The following is a 23,175-nucleotide window of genomic DNA, read 5'->3' on the forward strand; positions in this document are numbered from 1 at the left end:
TAATCTCCATTAAAATTGAAAAACTAGATAGTAACATATAATTCTTTGCATAAGAAAAAGATTAGGCCTGGGCATAAAATCCGAAACCCGAAATCCGAACCGAATCCGAACCGAAAAACCCGACCCGTTATCCGACCCGAAATGTAAAAATATCCGAACGGGTCTTGTAAGGTGGTATAAAAAATATCCGAACCCGAAGTGTTATTAACCGAACCCGAACGGGTTACCCGAAAAACTCGAAACTAATAATTAATATAAATATTTTGAAATATATATATAAGTATTTTAGTTATTAAATTTAATATTTGTGGTAATATGATATATAATAATAAATATTAACAATATTAAAAATGTTTTAAGTATACAATTAGTTATAAATAAGTAATTTATAATTTGTTCATTGGAATAACAAGTCTATTCTCTATAATATAATGTATATTGTTTACAAATACTGTTTGTTTTCATACTTGATTTAACATTTTATTGTTATTTTAGCAATTTTATGTATGATAGATTAATTTTTATTAATTTAGTTGTTTTTCTTTATGTTTTTCTTTAAGTTTTTGTTTTTTTTAATTTGGTTATATCCGAACCGAACCGATATAACCCGAACCCGAATGATATATGGTTACTTTATGGGTTTTAGAATGCAATATAATTTTTAACCGAACCCGAAGTGTTATTATCCGAACCCGACCCGCACTAATGAAATTTTACTATGGGACCTAGGAGCGTAAACCCGAAAATCTGAAAATCCGAAAAACCCGATCCGAACGCCAACGGGTACCCGAACGCTCAGGCCTAAAAAAGATGGTGAAACGAGCATCTTCCTTTTGTCTCCTCTCATGTGTCGTTGTCTTGTTGTTCAGTTTAGTCTCAGCAGTCCCAGATAATCGTCAAGATAATCAGGTACACTGTCATAAATCTACTTTGTCGTCTTTTTCTGTTTTTCCTATATAAAAGTAAACAGAATCCCTCTTTCTTATCCTACATACTACAATAAAATATCTGAAACTTACAGAATAATAAAAGAAAGATGACGACCGAAAAGAAAGAGATGGAAGTGGTGAAAAATCTCGACTTGGAGAGATACATGGGCCGCTGGTATGAGATTGCTTCTTTCCCTTCCATTTTTCAGCCCAAGAACGGTGTGGACACTCGCGCCACCTACAGCCTCAACCCTGACGGCACGGTGCACGTCTTGAACGAGGTGTGGAACGGTGGCAAGAGAGCTTTCATTGAAGGCTCGGCCTACAAGACTGATCCTAAGAGCGACGAGGCTAAGTTCAAAGTTAAGTTTTATGTCCCTCCTTTCCTCCCTATCATTCCTGTCACTGGAGATTACTGGGTGTTGTATATTGATCCTGAGTACCAGCACGCCGTCATCGGCCAGGCTACAAGGAGTTATCTCTGGGTATGTCTTGTTGTGTTTTTCTCTTTATGATGAATGATAGAAAAAGCTAAGGATTGATATTGACTGACTATGTGGGATATGTGGTCTAGATACTGAGCAGGACAGCGCATGTAGAGGAAGAGACATACAAGGCGCTGGTGGAGAAGGCAGTGGAGGAAGGGTACGATGTTAGCAAGCTTCACAAAACCCCTCAGAGTGACACACCACCAGAGTCCAACTAGGGGCGGACCCAGAAAATAATTTAATATGTGGCACAATATATAAATTATATATTATGTTATATTAAATATAATTTAATAAAATTAAACTAAAACTATATTTTTTACAAGACATCAGTCATTAATTTTTCAGAATGAATCTAAACCATTAAAACTGAAGTACAAAAATGAAATACCCTAGACTTTTCCACAATAATTACTAAACAATGCCACTGCCTTAAACTATGTCGTTTTATTTAATTTCGACACCCACACTAACCAAAAACTGTGTCGTTTCTTTTGTGACTTGCGTACTAAGTGCTAATCATTTATTACCAACGAGCTGTTACCAACGATATGATCTCATCACCATATATTTTTGGGATTTCAAAATCATAACTAATTATTTATTACTATCCTTAACAAAATTATCTTCCTATATTCTCGCTATTCACATTATCATTTTTGCATCCATTAGTTACCGCAGTCTACATTCTAATCTTGCTAATCAAGCATAATATCTAACTATTAATAACCTACGTTACTAAAGAGTCGTGAATAGTTAATAAAATAATCATTTTTAGGAAGATAATTATATATGTATATTCGGTTTTAATGATAACATCACAACTAAAAATATCTTTATAAAATTTTCTCGCGTTAACTCTACTTTCTCATCGCTAACTATATATACATCTTCCCCTACACCTACAAACAATATCGTTCAAAGCTGAAACCTCCCAAAAATGTCTATCATGACTACTTTTGTTCCTCTCACGAAACTCAGGCCGTTTAAAGATAACTGGCGAGTCCAAGTTAAATGCCTTCATTCATGGAGATCCATCACACCTTATTCAGATACTTTTGAATTGGTTTTAGCAGATGAATGGGTAAACTATCTTACTCGACCTTTTTAGACTTATATTTTAAAGAGTTTTATCCTTTACCAATATACTAATATAACTTTGTTCATTTGTTAGGGAAACAAAATCCAAGCAACTTGCAAAAAGACACTCATGTCCCGTGTTCAACGTAACATACCTATAGGAAAATGAGTGGTTATTGAAAAAGTTCATATGACAACAGCTGGTGGCCAGAATAAAACAACACACCATCCATACAAGATGAATATCTCAGATGAGACTGTTGTTAGAGGTTCTGATTTATCTGATGATCGTATTTTTCTTAATCTTTCCGATTATTCTCAAATTGGAAATGACCCTAAAGAGCTATCCTTCCTCATAGGTACTGTGTTTTGCAGCTATTATCTTATCATCCTTAATATTTCGTATTATTTTGACTATTATCATCTACACACTGACCTATTTAATTTTTTAACAGATGTGATGGGGAAAATTCATGACCTTGGTGATGTTCTAACCGTCAGAGCACAAGGAGAAGACAGAAAGAGGGTTCAATTTCGCTTAATGGACACACAGTTTGATCTTATAACCTCTCTTTGTGCAAGTTTACTTAACTATTTTGTCCCTAATTAAGTTTCTAAATTTAACAGAGGAAACAGTCTTGTGTGTTGTCTATGGGGTATTTATGCTGAGCAAATTGAAGCTTTTCGCGATGAATACCAAGATCGATCTATTGTTGCTTTGATTAGGTTTGCTAAAATCAATTTCTTTAGAGGTATTTCACTTGGTTCTTCATATTTTTACATTGATTTTCCCCTATATGATTTTAAATAAACGTCCTCTGTTATAGGAGAGGTTCAAATTACTAATGCATTTGGTGCATCACTTCTGTACCTCAATCCAACTCTTCCAGAAGTTTTAGAGTTGTCAGAAAGGTGGTCTACTTTGCTATATTTGTACTTTTTAAAAAAAATATGTCCTTAATGGATTGATGATTAAATAAATTTTCTTTTCTAGGCTGTCAGATGAGCAACTACAGCTTGCCCTGCCTGATAATGGAAAAAAAGGATGGTAAACGCATAAAATATGATTGGAATGATGCTGAGGTGAAACCGATTTCTGAAGTTCTTTCCGCAAATCAGGTTACACTAAATTGTTCCGAGGTTATGTGTTTAATGGTTTAGATGACCATGGTTTTTTTTAAGATGAGCTTTAATAATATATATGCAGGTGGAGATTTGTAAAATCATATGCAGTGTTGAAGCAATCGACACTGACTGGACATGGTTTTATTTTGGCTGTAACCGCCATCAGAAACGTGCCAATAAACTACCCAAGATTGATTATGAAAATCTGAGAAGAGGTGATAAACCAATGTTTCATTGTGAACTTTGTAATGCCAATATCACTAACGTGTTACCAAAGTAAGTTGTTTCCATTTTTTTTTTTACTTACAATTTAAAGTTTGGACATCATACTTATTTTTACAAACGTTTTTGGTGTTGTCTACTAGATTCAAACTACATCTGGTAGTTAAAGATGACACAGACACTTGCAATGTAATGTTACTAGGATCTGTTGCAAAGTCCATCATTGGACATAAAGCTGAGGACTTGTGGGATGGTTCTTATGCAGAGGTTAGTATAATGATGTTTGTTCTGTGTCGTTTGATGATTATTCATTTTTGTGACACAAACAATTTTGTGGATCGACTTTGACACCTAGATTGAAGATCCAGAGATACTTCCTGCGCCTATTCAAGATTTGGTGGGGAAATCATTCTGTTTTGGGCTATCTATAACTTCTGATAACGTCACAAATGGATCAGGAAACTATATTGTCTTAGAGGTTTGTTCTGGAGATAAAGTGTTAAGTATTGAAACTGTCTCCGAGGCTATTTCTGATATAGGAACAACTTCTTCTACCATGTCATCTGCTCCTGTAAGTTTATTAGAAACTGGGGTTTTTATTTACTATTACAATATTACTAAGTCTTTTCTTTTATAGACTGAAATAAATCTTTATTTCATCATTTTAGTGCATGCTGTTGGATACAAACTCATCAGAAGATCCTAAAACTCCCTTTTCGAAGCGCAAGGACGAGAAGGATGATCTACCCGACATAACATCATCCTCAAAGAAAATGTGCACTAAATTGATCAAGGAGGAAAAGCATAAATCAGATTAATTAGATGATATTCTATTCAGTTCCTTCCCTTTTATGATGAGTTATTGTTTTAGTTTTTGATGTTTTTGCTACTTTGATTTGATTTTGTTACTTTGTTTTTTTTCTCCATTGCTTTCTATTGGTTTTTATTTTCATAATAAGACCTACATTTAATAGTTTGATGTATTGCAACTTTGGTTTGTTTCTGTCTTATTTTCTATAGAATTTTTTCTCATGTTTAAGATAATTTGTGTATTTTTAAGGGGTTGCAACTTTGGTTTGTTTCCATTGCTAGCAGACATATATTTGAATAAACGTAGTATAACTTAACATCCTAATTCCCAGTATACGCCAACACACCTAACTAACCATGGAAACATCCTAATCGTCTAAACCAGGCACTTAATTCAATCTAGCTTAAAATACCCGTTATGAAAAAGAATACATACCCGTGTTGATTAAAAGTAGCCGAATATATTGCAGGTGTTTGTCGTAGACTGGTCCTTAAGACAACCTTCTCATCCATCTCTTTGATTATAATAATTTTTGTGTTTGCTTATTAAGCGTAAAATATAAAAATGAGAAAAAATTGTATTAGTTTTCAAATAAGGTATGAATCAATAAATTATATCGATAAATAGTGGAAACTGTATCACTAAAACCTAGATTTCAGCAATAAGCACAACCATTTCACTACATTTAAGGTAACCATATATTTTTCCTCAATAAATGTTTTCCCTAAATAAAAAGATTAGAGATTACATGAGAGAAGTAATTTATTTTCGCCACATATCTCCTTCTTCTGCTTATTGCTCAACGTTTTCTTCTGCATCATTGTCTAAGATGTCTAAACGGAAAAAAGTTGACGAGGGAATAAGCGTTGGCACTCCCACCATCTCCACAACACCGATCAGAGAATTGCAGCGCGACTTTCCTGTGGATTACAGTATACAGAATAACATTGAGTTTAAGGATGTTCCACTCAGTTCTATATATTACAGACTGTTTGAAACAATTGAAAACCACAAAGTTCCACTCAATACAACTTCACCATATCAACAAATAAGTATGCTTTCACCACAAACTCCTAGAAACAAAAGAAGATGTGTCCTTGGTAAGTATTTCTCATGACAAATAAATCTGTTTATATAAAATGTTAAGTCAACCTACTTATTATAAAAATGTGTTCAATGTGTAAATCTTTGCAGGTTTGGATTCGTGGAAAGACCAGGTAGAAGACACACCAATGCCGACCAGTTGTTTAACCTCATTAGCAAGTAAAATTTACACACAGAGCATATTAATTTCGTAAGTTTGTTCATTTCTTATTGGGTGCATTCTTAATGTTTTCTTTTTACAGAGGATTTACATCAGAAGAGCTTAAAATCTATCAAATCTAAGGCGCTTCCTCCACGCGGAAAATCACGTTCTGTACTTAAAGACATAATTAATATAGTCCATTTGCGTAAAACAAACTCACATTCACCATCAAAGAGTGCATTTGATGCATCAACTCATAGCATGGGCGAAGAAGATGAGATTGTTGGAAATGATTTGTTTGGAGGTACCGTTTCTCTTTTTATTTTAGACATGTGGAATTAGATTTTATAAATTTATACCATTATAAATTTTTGTAAATCTTCATTTCGCAGGGATTATTGATACAGATCACCAACAGGTTTTTGAATGTAGTTCGCCATAGAACACTGATACAGAAGATGATGAATCCGACTTTGATGATTCAATAGATTCAGAAGGAAATATTGTGCTACGCAATGTTACAACAGATTATGGTCGTGTTGGGAAATTACCTAAACCTACTAAGATCAATTTGAAAGACACTGGTAAAGCATCAGAACTGATTTATCAAGACTCCACAAGTACTTTACTATTTTTATATTATTATTCATAGTTTTGTGACACTGAAAATCTATGTTACTTGCAGATTATATAGATGAGGGTGATCCTGACTATAATTGTTCTCATTGTGGTGCTATCATGTGGTATGGAGAACAGCTAAATAAGCGTCGAACTGCAAAGAGTCCAACCTTTTCATTATGTTGTATGCAAGGACAAGTGCAGTTGCCTTTACTGAAGGAACCACCAGCAGTACTAAAGAAGCTTTTAGAAGGGGATGATCCACGAAGCAGACATTTCCAGAAACATATAAGACCTTATAATATGGTTTTTTCATTCACTTCTCTTGGTGGAACAGTAGTGAGGGGGTTGAAAAAGGGTAGAGGACCTGATATGTTCCAATTACAAGGAGAAAACTACCACTTAATAGGCAATTTAACTCCACCAGATGGAAGAGAAGCGAAGTTTGGGCAGCTATACATAGTTGACACAGAGAATGAAGTAGAAAACAGAGCTAAATGTTTAAGGTATTAATATTTAACAATATGGTTTTACTTTCAAAACTAATCTAGGGACCTAAATAATATCTTTGTTTAACCTTTTTCAGCTCTGGAAAGCAGAACATCGAGGTCAAGAAAAAAGATAATCTCAGGAATGATATTATTGATGTTTTGATGAAGATGTTAAATGAAGTTAATCCATATGTCAAGCAGTATAGATCAGCAAGAGATCGTTTTAACACTAATCCTGAAGATTCTTTTCATATGAGGATTGTTAGTGAGAGGGTTAAGGATGGAAGGACATATAACACCCCCACGGCTGCAGAAGTTGCTGCCCTTATTCCTGGAGATTTTAGTCTTGATATGGACAGACGGGATATTGTTCTACAACAAAAGTCAGGGAAACTGCTGAGAATAAGTGAGATTCATGCTTCCTACCTTGCACTTCAATATCCTCTATTGTTTACCTATGGTGAGGATGGATTCAGACTCGGTATTAAGAAGGGAGCAACCAAAATTACCAAAAAACAGAAGAAGCCTAACATAAGTATGCGGCAATACTTTGCTTTTCGCCTGCATGAATGTAAGAATGAGTCTCATTCCCTTCTACATTCTAGAAGATTGTTTCAGCAGTTTGTGGTCGATGCCTTCACAACCATTGAGTCTAACCGCCTCAGATATCTACGGCAGAACCAGCCATCTTTGCGACCTGACAGTTACGACTCCATTAAAGAGTCTGAGAATGCAGGCAAGGTTGATATGAATGACCAAGGATCGGAGTTTACCCTACCAGCTTCTTACGTGGGGAGTCCTAGATATATGAAGAACATGTACTTGGATGCTATGGCGATTTGTAAGCATTTTGGATTTCCAGACTATTTCATCACTTTTACATGTAATCCAAAATGGCAGGAGATCACTAGATATGTTAAAGCGAGGAAGCTAAAGGCAGAAGATAGATCAGATATTGTCTGTAGGATTTTCAAGATGAAGCTTGATTCATTGATGGATACTTTAACCAAGAAGAATATTTTGGGAGAAACATCTTCATGTAAGTTCAAGGCGTTTTGCATGTGTTTTTACTAGATCTATATTTCTTTGAACTAATGATGTTTTAATTATTTTTTTTATTGATTGAAACAGCTATGTACACTATTGAGTTCCAGAAGCGTGGTTTACCACATGCTCACATTCTCTTATTCATGAAAAAGACTAAGCCTACTACAACAGATGACATTGACAGCATAATTTCTGCAGAGATTCCTAATAAGAAGGAAGAACCTGAGCTTTACGAGGTCATTAAGGACATGATGATTCATGGTCCTTGTGGAGCAGCGAATAAGTATTCACCATGTATGGAGAATGGGAGATGCTCTAAGTCCTATCCTAAATCATTTGTTGAGAACACCTTTATTAATAAAGAAGGATTTCCGATTTACAGAAGGCGTCAACAGTCCGACAACTTTGTTCTGAAAAATGGGGTGAAATGCGACAATCGGTATGTTATTCCTTATAACCGGAAATTATCTCTTCTTTACAGAGCTCATATTAACGTGGAGTGGTGCAACCAATCCGGCTCTATAAAGTACTTATTCAAGTACATTAACAAAGGTCAAGATCGGGTTACAGTTGCCGTTGAACCACCAGAACACATTGTTGCAAATGAGCTAGGAGATGTTGAGATTACTAAGGAAAAGCTTGACAAGAAAAGGGATGAACTCAAAGAATTCTTTGATTGCAGGTATTAAACTGTTACGATTTAATTAGAAAGAAAGTTATATTGGACGTGCAATTTTGCTAATTATTTTGTCTTTCTTTTTTTTTGGCAAACAGATACGTCTCTACATGTGAAGGAAACCGGAGAATATTCAAATTCCCTATTCACTATCGATCAACTGCAGTAGAGAAGCTTAGTTTTCATCTCCCTGGAAAACAACTTATTACTTACAAAGGAAAAGATAAACTGATAGCAGTTGTGAGCAGGAAGCTTATTGAGAATACAATGTTTCTAGCTTGGTTTGAGTTGAACAAAATCGACTCCTTTGCAAGAACATTGACATTTGCTCAGATTCCTAACTTCTATACTTACGATAAAAGTAAAAGGAAGTTCAAGAGGCGTAAGAGAGGTTTTAAGCTAGGGAGGATTAATTATGCTCCACGTAACCAGGAAGATGCTTACTTCTTGCGTGTGCTGTTGAACGTTGTCCGAGGACCGACCAGTTATGAAGGTGTTCTATATCCGAGCTACAAGGAAGCATGTTATGCCCGTGGGTTATTAGATGATGACCAAGAGTACATTGATGATATAATGAGAAGAGCTTATGACAGTACAGCAAGTGAGCTACGTAAAGTATTTGTTATGATGCTTATGAGTAACACTTTATCTTCCCCAGAGGTAGTCTGGAAAAGCACTTGGGAGGTATTGTCTGAAGATATTGAACACTATAGGAGGAAATATTTCAATCGACCAGGTTAGTAATTTATTTTACGATGTGCAATATTCGATTTGTGATCATATCTTTTATTTATTTTGAATTTTTTTCCCTAAAGGTCTACAGCTGAGTGATGATGACAAGAAAAGGTTTGCTTTATTAGAGATAGAATCACTACTGAGGCGCAGTGGTACTTCATTGGCAAGATTTAACAGTATGCCTAAATTACCAAAGAGAAGTAGTCGTGATTCTAATGTCTTGGCAGTGGACGAACTGAGCTACTGTCGTTCTTCTTTGTTGGAAAATCTTGAAAGAGATATTCCAAAGATGACTTTGGAGCAAAGGGAAATATATGACCAGATTCTAGGAGCTGTTAGTAAAGCTGATGGTGGAATGTTTTTTGTGAGTGGTTTTGGTGGAACTGGTAAAACTTTCCTTTGGAAATTACTTTCTGTATCTATCAGGTCTAGAGGAGAGATTGTTCTAAATGTGGCTTCGAGTGGCATCGCATCTTTGTTGTTGCAAGGCGGTCGAACATCTCATTCCAGATTTGGTATTCCACTCAGTCCAGACGATTTTTCTAGGTGTACGATGAGACATGGAACAGACCAATCTAATTTAGTGAAAGCATCATCACTGATTATCTGGGATGAAGCTCCAATGATGAGCAAACATTGTTTTGAGGCTTTGGATAGAACATTATCTGATATTCTTGGGAAGCATGACACACAACCATTTGGTGGAAAGGTAATTGTTTTTGGAGGTGATTTTAGACAAGTCTTGCCTGTTATTAATGGAGCTGGTAGAGCTGAGATTGTGTTGGCTGCATTGAACTCATCCTATCTTTGGAACCACTGCAAAGTTCTTAAGCTCACCCAAAATATGCGATTGCACAAAGGTGGATTGTCAATTGAAGATGCAACTGAGCTCAAGGAGTTTTCGGAGTGGATATTAAAAGTTGGTGATGGTACACTTAATGAACCTAATGATGGTGTTGCAGAGATTGAAATCCTCGAAGAATTTTTGATAACTGACTTCAATGATCCTATAGAAGCTATCAGCTCAGCTATATATGGTGATTCAAGCTCATTGCATGAAAACAAAGAGGCTAAATTCTTTCAAGAGAGAGCTATCCTTTGTCCAACTAATGAGGATGTTCATACAGTTAATGAATATATGTTGGATAAGCTACAAGGTAAAATTTTATCGCCATTAAGAACTAAAAGTGATGCCTACTTTATGTTTGTTTCTTTCTCTCCTAATATATGTTTTCTGTTTCAGGTGAGGAAAAAATTTACACAAGTGCTGATAGCATTTGTCCTTCTGATACGAGTTCTGTAAACGACGAAGCTCTTTCTCCTGATTTTCTAAACACGATTAAGGTGCCTGGTTTACCAAACCATTGTGTTAGACTAAAGGTTGGTTGTCCTGTTATGATACTGAGAAACATAGCGCCTACTGATGGTTTAATGAATGGGACAAGACTTCAGATCACTGAGCTCATGGATTTTATGGTTCGAGCAAGGATTCTTACAGGAGAAAGCGTTGGGAAAATTATTGATATTCCTAGATTGTTGATAACTCCATCAGACACCAGGTTGCCTTTTAAAATGAGGAGGAGGCAACTGCCTCTGGCTCTGGCATTTGCGATGACAATCAACAAAAGCCAAGGGCAATCGCTTTCTCAAGTATGTCTCTACCTACCTAGACCAGTCTTCTCACATGGGCAGCTATATGTTGCTGTTTCTAGGGTGACTTCCAAAAAAGGTTTGAAGATTTTGATTTTAGACAAAGATGGCAAACCTCAGAAAAAAACTACGAATGTTGTTTTCAAACAAATATTCACCAACCTTTAAATGTTGACTTCATAAGGTAAATTTTTTTTTAAAGTTTATCTATGTTATTCAGATTTTGTTGAAGATTCATCAAAGAATAATAATTTTGAGTGCATTTATTCTTTTGTTTTTTTGCAGATTTCAGTTGTTGACATTTTATCTCGGGTGGAAGTGTGCTTGCTGGTTCAGAAAGTTTTTCTAAACTAAAATATTATTTGGATCTAGATTGTTATTCTTTATCTTTCGACAAACCTACCTATTCTACTACAGTTTATAACAGAAACTATTTTTATTGGTTCTAATCTAAGACTATAAGTAACATATAATGCAAGTAACATCAAACTATTATCAATATCTAAAACTAATGCAAGTACGAAATCAATATCAAACTGTTAATATCGCAGTGTTTCTCAGGAAATAAACTATTTCTAGACTATCTTAAATTCGAAACACCTAACAAATTAGTGTGAGTAGATACGTGATTACTAACCATTTTTTAAGTCTGGTGTCACGTGAAGGTCTTATTCTTCTTATGCAGCTTCTTTCTCATGTCCTTCTGTTACTCCGCAGACAGTCAACTTTAACCCAGTCCCTTTTGCTGTCTTCTTATGTAGTTGAATTCCCTCAATCATTGGAGAACATCCAAGATCATGTAATATATAAAAAATAATTAGAGAATGACAGTATGATTGTATAAAATATTTAAAAATAGTTCTCCAATGATCAACATTTGTTGGATCTAGACTAAAATTTTATCCTTTAAGATTGTTATTCTTTATCTTTCGACAAACCTACCAATTCTACTAAAGTTTATAACAGAAACTATTTATATCTAAGACTATCAGTAACATCAAATGCAAGTAACATCAAACTATTATCATAGTTTAACTAATGCAAGTACAATTGGTATCAAACTTTAACTTAAGGCAGTGTTTCTCAAGAAATAAACTACTAACCGAGTATCTTAAATTCAAAACACCTATCAAATTATTAAGAGATATAAGTGATTATTCAATTCAAAAAAAACAAAAAAGATATAAGTGATTACTAACCATTTACAAGTCTGCTGTCATGTGAAGGTTGTATTCTTCTTTTCAGCTTCTGTCTCATGTCCCTCTCTTACTCCGCAGAGAGTACTCTGTTTTCCAGTCCTTTTTGCTGTCTTCGTATGCAGTTGAATTCCCTAAATCATTGGAGAACATCCAATATCATGTAATATATTAAAAAAAATTTAGAGAATGACATTATGATTGTATAAAAGATAAAAGAAAAAAATAATTTTCCAACAATCATATACAGCTCTGAAGACTTACAGAGCACTGAGAACTAACTGATTATCGTGTCTTCCCTTTCCTCATCACTATGTTGAAACATGAAACTCTTGATCTATAAGTTTTGTCGCTTCTGTCTCATGTCCCTCTGTTACTCCCCAACGAGTACTCTGTCTCTAAAACTAATATATGTCAGACCAATAGCAAAACAGGTACTAGACAAGTGACTCAGACTTCAAAATTTTATAATAGCAAAACAGAAAAACTGCAGCATCCTTAACCGGATTCTCTAAAGCAAACCTTTTTAAGCAAGTAGACTGCCAACTATATCAGATATCCATTTAAATTGTGTTGCTCAATTAAACCCGAGCTAAGGATGGTGCGACTAATAAACTTATCAAGCGAAACTTGCTCTAAAGGAAGAAGTTATTATACCTTTCATTTTTTAAAATTTTGAAACTTCATCAGTTATGACTCCCAGCTTCCTCATTTATGACTCCCGACTTCGCTTCTGTTAAAACCGTACCTGATGCAAGTATCAGACTTTCCACACTTAATACAGATTGACCAGCCTAATGAAACATCATTAAACGGCAGAAGAAGAATGAACAAACATTCATACTTCGAACTGGTAATTTGATAATCACTAATCATACGGTAAATGTTAAAATTGAAAAAAAACGTTTTATACAGAATCAAGGACAAACCATTCAACATTCCTTGTAGATCTTGAGCTCCAGTTTGATGTCTTCTTTGAATGACATGTTTTTGACTTTTTAAAGCATAAGACGAAACTTGAAGCGCAGATCTACTGCATGCAAATGACAAAACTGTTGAAATTAAAAGATTTTTCTATTAAACTGATGGTTAGGGCTTCGAAACGATTTTGTTAATCTCATAAAAATATGTAACTAACCTTAAATCAACTTGATTGATTCCACCAATTGAACGTAAAAAGAATGACTGTTTGGTTTGATTCTTGATTCAACAGTTTTTGCTTCGATTGATGAGAATCCGATGAACATCGAGAAGAGATAAGAGAGATAGAATGAAAGAGAGAGAGAGAGAACAAAAGTAGATCCGAGCGAGAGAGGAGGAGAGAGAGGGGTTAGTTGACCGACAAAAAAAAACATTAAGTACATCTTTCTGTTTTTTTCCCAGGAATAAATTTCTTTTGGGCTTTGATTTTTCATCATGGTTCAAACATGTATCATATCACGGTCCAATATCATATTTTTTCATTGTCAAATTGATTATCACGGTCCAATATCATAATTTCGGCCATTTTGGAGTTCATGTCACATGAAAAATCAATTTTTGGGTTACATGTCCTTTAACTTTTATTATGGAAAAGGCCCATAATTAGATATAGTATTAACAAAAAATATACAAATTTTTTATATCATATAATAAAAATACACACAATGTAATATTCAAAATAATATAGATTTATAAGTTGTAAAACATAGTACTGTTTAATAATACCCTAAACAAACAAAACAAAATACACAAAATTCAATTTTTCAAAAATTCACCCCCCCCGGACGGGCGGGTCCAAAATCTAGTAAAACTTAAGAGAAATAATTTTTACAATTTAAATATTAATTTTAATTACTATCATAGAATTATTTATGCAATAGTAATTTCATTATAAAAAATATTCCTGTTAGTTTTTGTTTTCGTGTTAAGAAATTTACTTTATTAATTCTTCATCACAAAATATTCATGAAAATAATCATCTTTATTAAAAATAAAATAATACAGTTATAAAAAGAATTTTTTTAGGTTAGTAAATCAGAAAAGAAAAATTTTACTAGAAAATGCAAGAAGAAAACGAAAGAAGTGGGATCATACTATCGAACAAGGGTTGGGTGGGGCACATTCTGACCACTACAACCAAACAGCTACACGATTCTTCCTGTCCATTATGTTTGGGTTTGAAACTGAAGAAAAGAGAAAAGTAGTACGCCATTGCTTCTTCTCGTGCTTTGATGGAAGAAGCATTTGATTCACATACACATAACATGGATACACACCAACAGACATATAAGTATATAACCTACCCATTAAGAAGCCTCCTCGGTTTATTTCTGTTGAATGTGGTGGCTGTCATGTAAAAGAAACCATCTACGGCAGCTATTTCTTTGCAATGAGTGTTACTGTAATGGTTGGTCCCATAAGGACCCAAGATCAATCATCACACCATGTTAATTCAAAGATGAATTGGTTAACAAATAATATATCATAAACATTATTATGAATTGGTTAAAAAATAATAATGTTCTTGGTTAACACCATAAATAATTTATTCTTTTTAAGCTTCCAAATATTTCTATTTTGATGGGATAATTATGATCCACCCTCCATTTCTGCAAAACTTTATAATATATTTTGTTTAATCCAAATTTTTGTAATTTCAACTCTAAATTTAAAGATTATATAATTTTCTTTCGTATTTTTCGAGTTTTATTATTTTTTTGCCGACGATGGTGATGATGGTTTGAGTGTAACTCTAAAAGTTTAGCGGCAAAGTTCAACCATAGATGAATTGGTTGCAACTATAAAACTATAATTGTAGTATTTTTACAGGAATTTTGTTATAGTTAAATTTGTTGTATCTATAAGTTATAGACCGTATGTGAAATATGTGATGTAAAAATGAAATAATTATTTTATCAATTAAATAGTTATATTAATATTTTCTTATAAATTATCAAATTTACTGTTATTTGAAATGTGATATGTAAATAACATTTATGTTATTTAAAATATTTTGATAATTTTAAAACACTCAAAAAAATAAATTAAATTAAATATTTGTAGATATTTTTAATTATGATTATCTAATTTATTTGATATTATAGATAATTTTTTTATTTTACGGATTGTATAGCCTGTAAACAAAAAATTTAAGTTTTTTACTTAAAATACATAATAAAAATTTACTTTAGCTTTTTTGCTATCAATATACTATACTAAAAGGCTAATAAGATCAATGGAGAGCATGTCCACGTCACCTATTAATTCAGTCCAATCAGCGAACAGCATTCATCCACGTCGATCCTTTCTTTCCTCTGTTGGGCTTAGAGCTGGGAATCTGAATCTTTACCCGCGGGCCCCGCCTCATTTGACCCGCTGCGGGGCGGGTGCGGGTTGAGCATATTTTCTGCGGGGCGGGTGCGGGTCGATCGAATTTAGACTGCGGGTACCCGCCAACCCGCAAAATAAAAATAAAAAACTTTTTTTTTTAGTTTTTGTTTATAAAAATATGTTTTTATTAAAAAATAATAATAAAATTATGAATATTTAAAATAAAATTATTAAAATATATTATTTATATTATTTTTTTACAAAAAATATTAATAAAACATATAAAATAATTATTTTTTTATTTTTTTATTTTATCCGCGGGTCCCGCGGGTCACCCGCTAATTTATGCGGGGCGGGGCGGGTCTTATTTTTTTCAGTTACGGGTCAAGCGGGTCGGATTTTTGAATCAAAAAAATGATTCGATCCGCAGCGGGGCGGGGCGGGTCGGGGCGGGTCGACCCGCAAACCCAGCACTAGTTGGGCTTCAGCCGAAATCCGACTCTGGGCTTCGACGTCGGGTTGTTTCTGCCAGCCCATTAGCCCAAGACAATGCTCACATCACTTTTCTCTTAACGCGATGAAGAAACCCTAAGCGCCGTGTGCGATTGTCAATTCAGGATCCTGTTCATCTTCCTCTTTCTTCCGTTTGCGAGCCAATCGTCCGTGAAATCAATTTTCCCCCACGCCTTCGCACTCTTTAATCCCTCATTAACCCCATTAATGGGATCCTTTGGCTTCCTCCTTCATATCTTCTATAAAACCTCCACTTCACGAAATTGGATTTACATCCAAATTGTTTTTACTCTCTCCAATTTCAATCGCGATGAAGACTACCGGTGCTCCCGACTCTGTGAACTCCAAATGCGAGGCGGCGGCCCTCTCGGCTCCGGTCAAAACCGGTGATCAATCCGGTGTTCCTTCCGGCATCGTCCCCTCGATGAAGCCAGCGGTGAAGGCTGCTCGGGTGGGGAGCTACTGGACCAATGAATATATGCATTGGTCTTTTTTTTTTTTATGTTGCTTAAAGTCAAAGCTTTGTTGTTTATGTATTGTGATAGGATCGAGAATGTGCCTGATGACTTAGCTAGCAACAACGTAGCCGAGGTTGACGTGAGCGATAAATACATTGACGCAGTAGACCTCGAGAGACGGATGTGGAAGGATCGTGTACGCCTCAAAAGAATCAAAGAACGTACCAACAAAACCGGTTCCCAACAAAACTGTGGTGAACAGTGACAATGATGTTGATGGGACAGAGGAGGCTTCAGCTTCAATAACAGCCACCTCGCAGCCAGTAAGAGATCAAGATAAAGCAGAGAAACACAGGAGAAGGAAAAGACCAAGAAGCAGATCAGAAGCTGAACAGAGAAATGTTATACCTCACATGAATCATGTTGATGCCTCTGCTAGGACATAACATCAACGGTACTCATCACCGTGAAGAAGGTGTTTTGGAACCAAACATAGCCTTAGGACCAGAGGAGAACGGTCTGGTATTGGTGGTTCCAGAGTTTGATAGCAACTGTACTCATCTTCTCCCTGTTAGTGGACAAGCTATGATGCCTGTAGAGGAACGGTTTACGGACCAAACCATAACCAGGAGTTGCAGTTTGGGTCAGGTTAAAACTTCTATAATCCCTCTGCAGTGTTTGTGAATAATCAGGAAGAAGATCTTATAGAAATGAACCCATCTCACAACAATGGGTTTGAGGCCTCAGTAGAAGTACTTCAACCCCATGGTTTACATGAAAATGAAGAAAGAGATTTGTCTACTCAGTTTCAGAGTGACAGTAACAGTCTCAGAGATTTGATTCCTATTGTGCATTTGATGATGACTTCTCATGGTTTCGAGCATAGTTTCTTGAAGTTTTTGTTGGGAGGTTAAGTAACCATTGTGAGGTAGCTTAAGATCTTATAATCTTTTGGTATTGTCTTAATTTTTTCTTTTTTTTTTGCAAGTTATGTTGCAGGTTCAGAAAAACATGGCAGTAGTCTTGAATAACTATGAGCTTGATTATGAGATCCACTGATTTGCAAAAGACATCTATCGCTTTACCTAATTACTTGGTCTCAACTCTTTCGCTCTTTACTTCTTGGTATGTTACTTGATCCTCATGTCGCTAACGCTACTAGAGTTAGGACGAAGTGGAACAATTTTTTTGAAAAGGCACATGTAAAAGTTGTGAATTAAATGGTTCTAAAATTAGAATAAAATTATAATTGGTTGTACATTTAATAAAGTCTTACATCAAAACTTATATAAGTTAGAGATAAACAAATATTCAGATCATGAGCCTGATTAGTTGGGTTGTAAGAATGTATAAAAATATTACAAATTTTAAAACAGTTGTTTTAAAAAAATTATTTTTTTCAAAGGACTATGGACTTAAAGAGAGAGTCAATTAAATTACTACAAGAATAATTGGAAAATAGTTTATAGAAAATTAAAGGGAAAATCCCATGAAAAACTTTATAAGTGGCAAGCACTTCCACTTTAAACCTCCAAATTTTATGTTTCCATAATAAACCTTGAAATTGAAGATATTTTTAACAAAAACCTTCAAAAGGTTAACATGTTTTATGTGATGTTATTATAATAATAAACTCTATTAATGTTGTTATTAATTCTGTCTCCTTTCGATAAAACATGTGACTTATTGTAATTACTTATATTTTTAACAAACCATTTTTTATTTTATTCATGAGCCATCATAAGTGTTTGTGAAAGAAAATAATAGAAAATCTAAGAAAAAAATTTATAAGTAAAAAAGAGATCGTGTTATACACAACATGGAGTAAGATAGTTCTAATATTTTGAATCTTCTTATTCTAGATTTTCGAGTCCATGGAGTAAGATAGTACCTCAAAGAGATCATTCGAAGGTGATGTTGCTTCTCTTCGGAATTTCCTTGAAATCTAGAAGGAACCTACGCCCAATGCTTCTCGTCTCTTCATCCTATGGTTTTCTCTTTGCTTCTCTTCATCTTGTGCTCTGGTAAAAACCGATGATGAAATTGCAATACCGTAGGCGAAAATGATGAACAGATACATCAGAGACTTCAAAGAAGCTATCTTCTTTGTCGTCATTTCTAAGAAACATAAAACACGTTAGTTATCTTAACATCACATAAAACACGTTAGTCATTTTGAAGGTTTTTGTTAAGAATATCTTTAATTTCAAGGTTTATTATGGAAACATAAAATTTGGAGGTTTAAAGTGGAAGTACTTGCCACTTCGAAGGTTTTTCGTGGGATTTTCTCGAAAATTAAATGAAATAAAACATTCCTTCAGTCAGTCACACATAAATAAAATTTAATCAATTTTTCATTTTGGTTCTCACCTTATATATAATTTCCAATAACAAAAATATCAAAAATTTGAATACTAAAATTGTTGAAACTCATATACAGAAAATTAAATAATTGAAAATAATTTTGTAGTTACCTAAGTACTTATATAAACATACAAAATATATAATAGAAACTAAAATTTAAACAAAAAAACCCGGACGTAGCCCGGGCCAGACCCTAGTATCTTTAAAAATAAAGTTAAAACATGATTGGTAAAAAATTATAGAAATTTTATGTAGGTTTTAGTTTTTAAAAATAAAAGTACAATATGATTGGTAAAATTTAGTGATTTAAAAATAAATAAAACTAAAATAAAGAGATAAAACTGAACCATTAATCTACGATGTCTACAAAAAAAATCTAGTTGAATTAGTTGGAAATAAAAATATATATTTTTCTTAATATGCAAGGAAATCAGTATTTTAAAATAGTGTTAATATATCTTACCTATGAAGACGTTCAGTTGATCAATTTACAATCAAGACAACTAATTCCTTCTGATTTCTTTCCAAACACTACAATAAACTTTAATTTTAACACAACTAAATATTTATGATTTTTTGTGTAATGTTACAATCTAGTTAATTGCACTATTATGAAAAATGTCTAATTTCCTTCTGATTTCTTTCCAAAGCAACAATAAACTTTAATTTTAACACAATTAAATATTTATGATTTCTTAAAAATGTTTAATTATATTAGAAGAGATTATGGGTGTTCAATCCGGATATCGGTTCGGTTTCGGTTCGTTTTTCGGTTTTTTGGTATTTTGGTTAGTAAAATACAACTACCAATCTAAATCCATATTTACTTCGGTTCAGTCCGATTTATATACTGTCGGTTTATTCGGTTTTATACCAACACAGTCATTTATTAAAAAATATTATATGTTTAAATAAAAGAAAAAAATGCTTATACCATCTAATAAAATAATCAAATTTAGAATTAAAATCAAAGCTCAAATTTTTGAATAAAAGTAAAAAGCTAAAAACAAAAAAGAAGCACGAAGCACTAAATAATTTTTTTTTTCTATTCTTCCATATTTAACATTCATCAAATTCATGTTTCTTCGATTGAACACGAATCTCTGTTCATTTATAGATTAAAAAAAGTTGTGAATAATTTCTACTAATTGTTGTCCATCAATTTTATAATCTTTATTTCAATTTAGTCAATGCTAAAATAAAGCAAAAAGATAAAAAAAACTAAAAAAATAAGAAGCATCGGTTGCAATGTTTTACAAATCATGACTTCTTTATTACTGTAAAAATATGGTAATAGTTATTAGCAAAAAAATTAACTTATGATTTGCATATGTCGTTATAAAATATATACATATTTACATGTTTCTATTTTTTATCGGTTTTATTCGGTTTATTCAGTTTTATCGGTTATATACCAAACCATATCCAAATCCTACGATTTTTAGAAAATTACATCCATTCGGTTTGTATGGTATATACCAAATCCAAACCACGTTGTCTATGTCGGTTCGGTTCGGTTCGGTACGGTTCAGTTTTACCATATTGAACAGTCCTAGAAGAGATATCCACATTTTCGTTGGGGCGTTAAAATGGCAAAAGAAAGTCAAATCAAAGTGTGAATGTTCGGCTTGGCCCATTGTATTGTATTCTTCTACCTCCCACACAGAAAAAAGAAAAAGAAACAAGACATTCGTGTCCTGCTCGTTTCTTCGCGTTGTATAGCTCATAGACGCTACTAGAACCATCTGCCCTACACGCTTTCCACGTGTCATCCTCTCCTTCCATTTATTATTGATATGTTTCCTTAAATTAACATTCCAGAATCTTTTTGGTCAATATACAATGATGTCATTTGGGAAAAATATCATAAAATATCTGGTAATACGTTCATTATAATTAACAAGTTAGGAAACCAAATCAATAATATTTTATTAGGATTTGTTTCTTCACACGGTTTAGGTATAAAATATACTACTCACTCATACATCATTTTATGTTAATCTCCATTAAAATTAAAAAACTAGATAGTAACATATAATTCTTTGCATAAGAAAAAGATGGTGAAACGAGCATCTTCCTTTTGTCTCCTCTCATGTGTCGTTGTCTTGTTGTTCAGTTTAGTCTCAGCAGTCCCAGATAATCGTCAAGATAATCAGGTACACTGTCATAAATCTACTTTGTCGTCTTTTTCTGTTTTTCCTATATAAAAGTAAACAGAATCCCTCTTTCTTATCCTACATACTACAATAAAATATCTGAAACTTACAGAATAATAAAAGAAAGATGACGACCGAAAAGAAAGAGATGGAAGTGGTGAAAAATCTCGACTTGGAGAGATACATGGGCCGCTGGTATGAGATTGCTTCTTTCCCTTCCATTTTTCAGCCCAAGAACGGTGTGGACACTCGCGCCACCTACAGCCTCAACCCTGACGGCACGGTGCACGTCTTGAACGAGGTGTGGAACGGTGGCAAGAGAGCTTTCATTGAAGGCTCGGCCTACAAGACTGATCCTAAGAGCGACGAGGCTAAGTTCAAAGTTAAGTTTTATGTCCCTCCTTTCCTCCCTATCATTCCTGTCACTGGAGATTACTGGGTGTTGTATATTGATCCTGAGTACCAGCACGCCGTCATCGGCCAGGCTACAAGGAGTTATCTCTGGGTATGTCTTGTTGTGTTTTTCTCTTTATGATGAATGATAGAAAAAGCTAAGGATTGATATTGACTGACTATGTGGGATATGTGGTCTAGATACTGAGCAGGACAGCGCATGTAGAGGAAGAGACATACAAGGCGCTGGTGGAGAAGGCAGTGGAGGAAGGGTACGATGTTAGCAAGCTTCACAAAACCCCTCAGAGTGACACACCACCAGAGTCCAACTAGGGGCGGACCCAGAAAATAATTTAATATGTGGCACAATATATAAATTATATATTATGTTATATTAAATATAATTTAATAAAATTAAACTAAAACTATATTTTTTACAAGACATCAGTCATTAATTTTTTCAGAATGAATCTAAACCATTAAAACTGAAGTACAAAAATGAAATACCCCAGACTTTTCCACAATAATTACTAAACAATACCACTGCCTTAAACTATGTCGTTTTATTTAATTTCGACACCCACACTAACCAAAAACTGTGTCGTTTCTTTTATGACTTGCGTACTAAGTGCTAATCATTTATCACCAACGAGCTGTTACCAACGATACGATCTCATCACCATATATTTTTGGGATTTCAAAATCATAACTAATTATTTATTACTCTCCTTAACAAAATTATCTTCCTATATTCTCGCTATTCACATTATCATTTTTGCATCTATTAGTTACCGCAGTCTACATTCTAATCTTGCTAATCAAGCATAATATCTAACTATTAATAACCTACGTTCCTAAAGAGTCGTGAATAGTTAATAAAATAATCATTTTTAGGAAGATAATTATATATGTATATTCGGTTTTAATGATAACATCACAACTAAAAATATCTTTATAATATTTTCTCGCGTTAACTCTACTTTCTCATCGCTAACTATATATACATCTTCCCCTACACCTACAAACAATATCGTTCAAAGCTGAAACCTCCCAAAAATGTCTATCATGACTACTTTTGTTCCTCTCACGAAACTCAGGCCGTTTAAAGATAACTGGCGAGTCCAAGTTAAATGCATTCATTCATGGAGATCCATCACACCTTATTCAGATACTTTTGAATTGGTTTTAGCAGATGAATGGGTAAACTATCTTACTCGACCTTTTTAGACTTATATTTTAAAGAGTTTTTATCCTTTACCAATATACTAATATAACTTTGTTCATTTGTTAGAGAAACAAAATCCAAGCAACTTGCAAAAAGACACTCATGTCCCGTGTTCAACGTAATATACCTATAGGAAAATGGGTGGTTATTGAAAAAGTTCATATGACAACAGCTGGTGGCCAGTATAAAACAACATACCATCCATACAAGATGAATATCTCAGATGAGACTGTTGTTAGAGGTTCTGATTTATCTGATGATCGTATTTTTCTTAATCTTTCCGATTATTCTCAAATTGGAAATGACCCTAAAGAGCTATCCTTCCTCATAGGTACTGTGTTTTGCAGCTATTATCTTATCATCCTTAATATTTCTTATTATTTTGACTATTATCATCTACACACTGACCTATTTAATTTTTTAACAGATGTGATGGGGAA

At 33.9% G+C, this 23,175-nt stretch overlaps 3 protein-coding genes and 1 non-coding gene across 7 annotated transcripts; 3 read left to right on the plus strand and 1 right to left on the minus strand.

The window, feature by feature from the left end:
- The first annotated feature begins 810 nt into the window (after window positions 1-810).
- On the plus strand, window positions 811-1,730 carry LOC130507886 (temperature-induced lipocalin-1-like). The gene is made up of 3 exons (XM_057002598.1): window positions 811-909; window positions 1,022-1,414; window positions 1,504-1,730. The coding sequence occupies exons 1-3, from the start codon at window positions 811-813 to the stop codon at window positions 1,633-1,635; spliced, it is 624 nt and encodes a 207-aa protein (XP_056858578.1). The 3' UTR covers window positions 1,636-1,730.
- On the minus strand, window positions 1,498-13,615 carry LOC108827959 (uncharacterized). The gene is made up of 8 exons (XR_008942518.1): window positions 13,453-13,615; window positions 13,244-13,347; window positions 12,972-13,062; window positions 12,579-12,712; window positions 11,756-12,448; window positions 5,404-5,575; window positions 5,091-5,196; window positions 1,498-1,631 (listed from the first exon to the last, which is right to left on the minus strand). It is a non-coding gene; the product is annotated as an uncharacterized LOC108827959 (transcript).
- Window positions 3,708-4,723, plus strand: LOC108825253 (uncharacterized). The gene is made up of 4 exons (XM_018598568.2): window positions 3,708-3,898; window positions 3,988-4,111; window positions 4,200-4,415; window positions 4,513-4,723. Exons 1-4 carry the CDS (start codon window positions 3,849-3,851, stop codon window positions 4,660-4,662), a joined length of 540 nt encoding a protein of 179 aa, XP_018454070.2. The 5' UTR covers window positions 3,708-3,848; the 3' UTR covers window positions 4,663-4,723.
- Window positions 13,616-16,180: 2,565 nt separating the features above from the next.
- LOC130507885 (temperature-induced lipocalin-1-like) lies at window positions 16,181-21,938 on the plus strand. Of its 4 annotated transcripts, none has more exons than XM_057002596.1 (6): window positions 16,181-16,590; window positions 16,685-17,506; window positions 17,597-17,722; window positions 21,078-21,117; window positions 21,230-21,622; window positions 21,712-21,938. In XM_057002596.1, exons 3-6 carry the CDS (start codon window positions 17,631-17,633, stop codon window positions 21,841-21,843), a joined length of 657 nt encoding a protein of 218 aa, XP_056858576.1. In that variant the 5' UTR covers window positions 16,181-16,590; window positions 16,685-17,506; window positions 17,597-17,630; the 3' UTR covers window positions 21,844-21,938. The 4 variants fall into 4 exon arrangements, with proteins under 4 accessions (XP_056858576.1, XP_056858577.1, XP_056858575.1 ...); XM_057002597.1 differs by having other exon boundaries at window positions 16,685-17,245; XM_057002594.1 differs by adding an exon at window positions 18,460-18,621 and having other exon boundaries at window positions 16,182-16,590; window positions 16,685-17,722.
- Window positions 21,939-23,175: the final 1,237 nt, after the last annotated feature.

The sequence above is a fragment of the Raphanus sativus genome, chromosome 2 (assembly GCF_000801105.2).
Source record: "Raphanus sativus cultivar WK10039 chromosome 2, ASM80110v3, whole genome shotgun sequence".
Taxonomy (NCBI): Eukaryota; Viridiplantae; Streptophyta; class Magnoliopsida; order Brassicales; family Brassicaceae; genus Raphanus; species Raphanus sativus.

What these genes read in the sequence shown, in the direction of transcription:
- LOC130507885 (XM_057002594.1), top strand. Translation starts at nt 18,512, where the DNA reads ATGTTGCTTCTCTTCGGAATTTCCTTGAAATCTAGAAGGAACCTACGC. An exon ending in TCTCTTCATCTTGTGCTCTG is followed by an intron (nt 18,622 to 21,077) that starts GTAAAAACCGAT and finishes CTTGTTGTTCAG; the next exon opens with TTTAGTCTCAGCAGTCCCAG. An exon ending in CTACAAGGAGTTATCTCTGG is followed by an intron (nt 21,623 to 21,711) that starts GTATGTCTTGTT and finishes TATGTGGTCTAG; the next exon opens with ATACTGAGCAGGACAGCGCA.
- LOC130507886 (XM_057002598.1), top strand. Translation starts at nt 811, where the DNA reads ATGGTGAAACGAGCATCTTCCTTTTGTCTCCTCTCATGTGTCGTTGTC. An exon ending in ATAATCGTCAAGATAATCAG is followed by an intron (nt 910 to 1,021) that starts GTACACTGTCAT and finishes TGAAACTTACAG; the next exon opens with AATAATAAAAGAAAGATGAC. An exon ending in CTACAAGGAGTTATCTCTGG is followed by an intron (nt 1,415 to 1,503) that starts GTATGTCTTGTT and finishes TATGTGGTCTAG; the next exon opens with ATACTGAGCAGGACAGCGCA.
- LOC108825253 (XM_018598568.2), top strand. Translation starts at nt 3,849, where the DNA reads ATGTTTCATTGTGAACTTTGTAATGCCAATATCACTAACGTGTTACCA. An exon ending in ATCACTAACGTGTTACCAAA is followed by an intron (nt 3,899 to 3,987) that starts GTAAGTTGTTTC and finishes GTTGTCTACTAG; the next exon opens with ATTCAAACTACATCTGGTAG. An exon ending in CTACCATGTCATCTGCTCCT is followed by an intron (nt 4,416 to 4,512) that starts GTAAGTTTATTA and finishes TCATCATTTTAG; the next exon opens with TGCATGCTGTTGGATACAAA.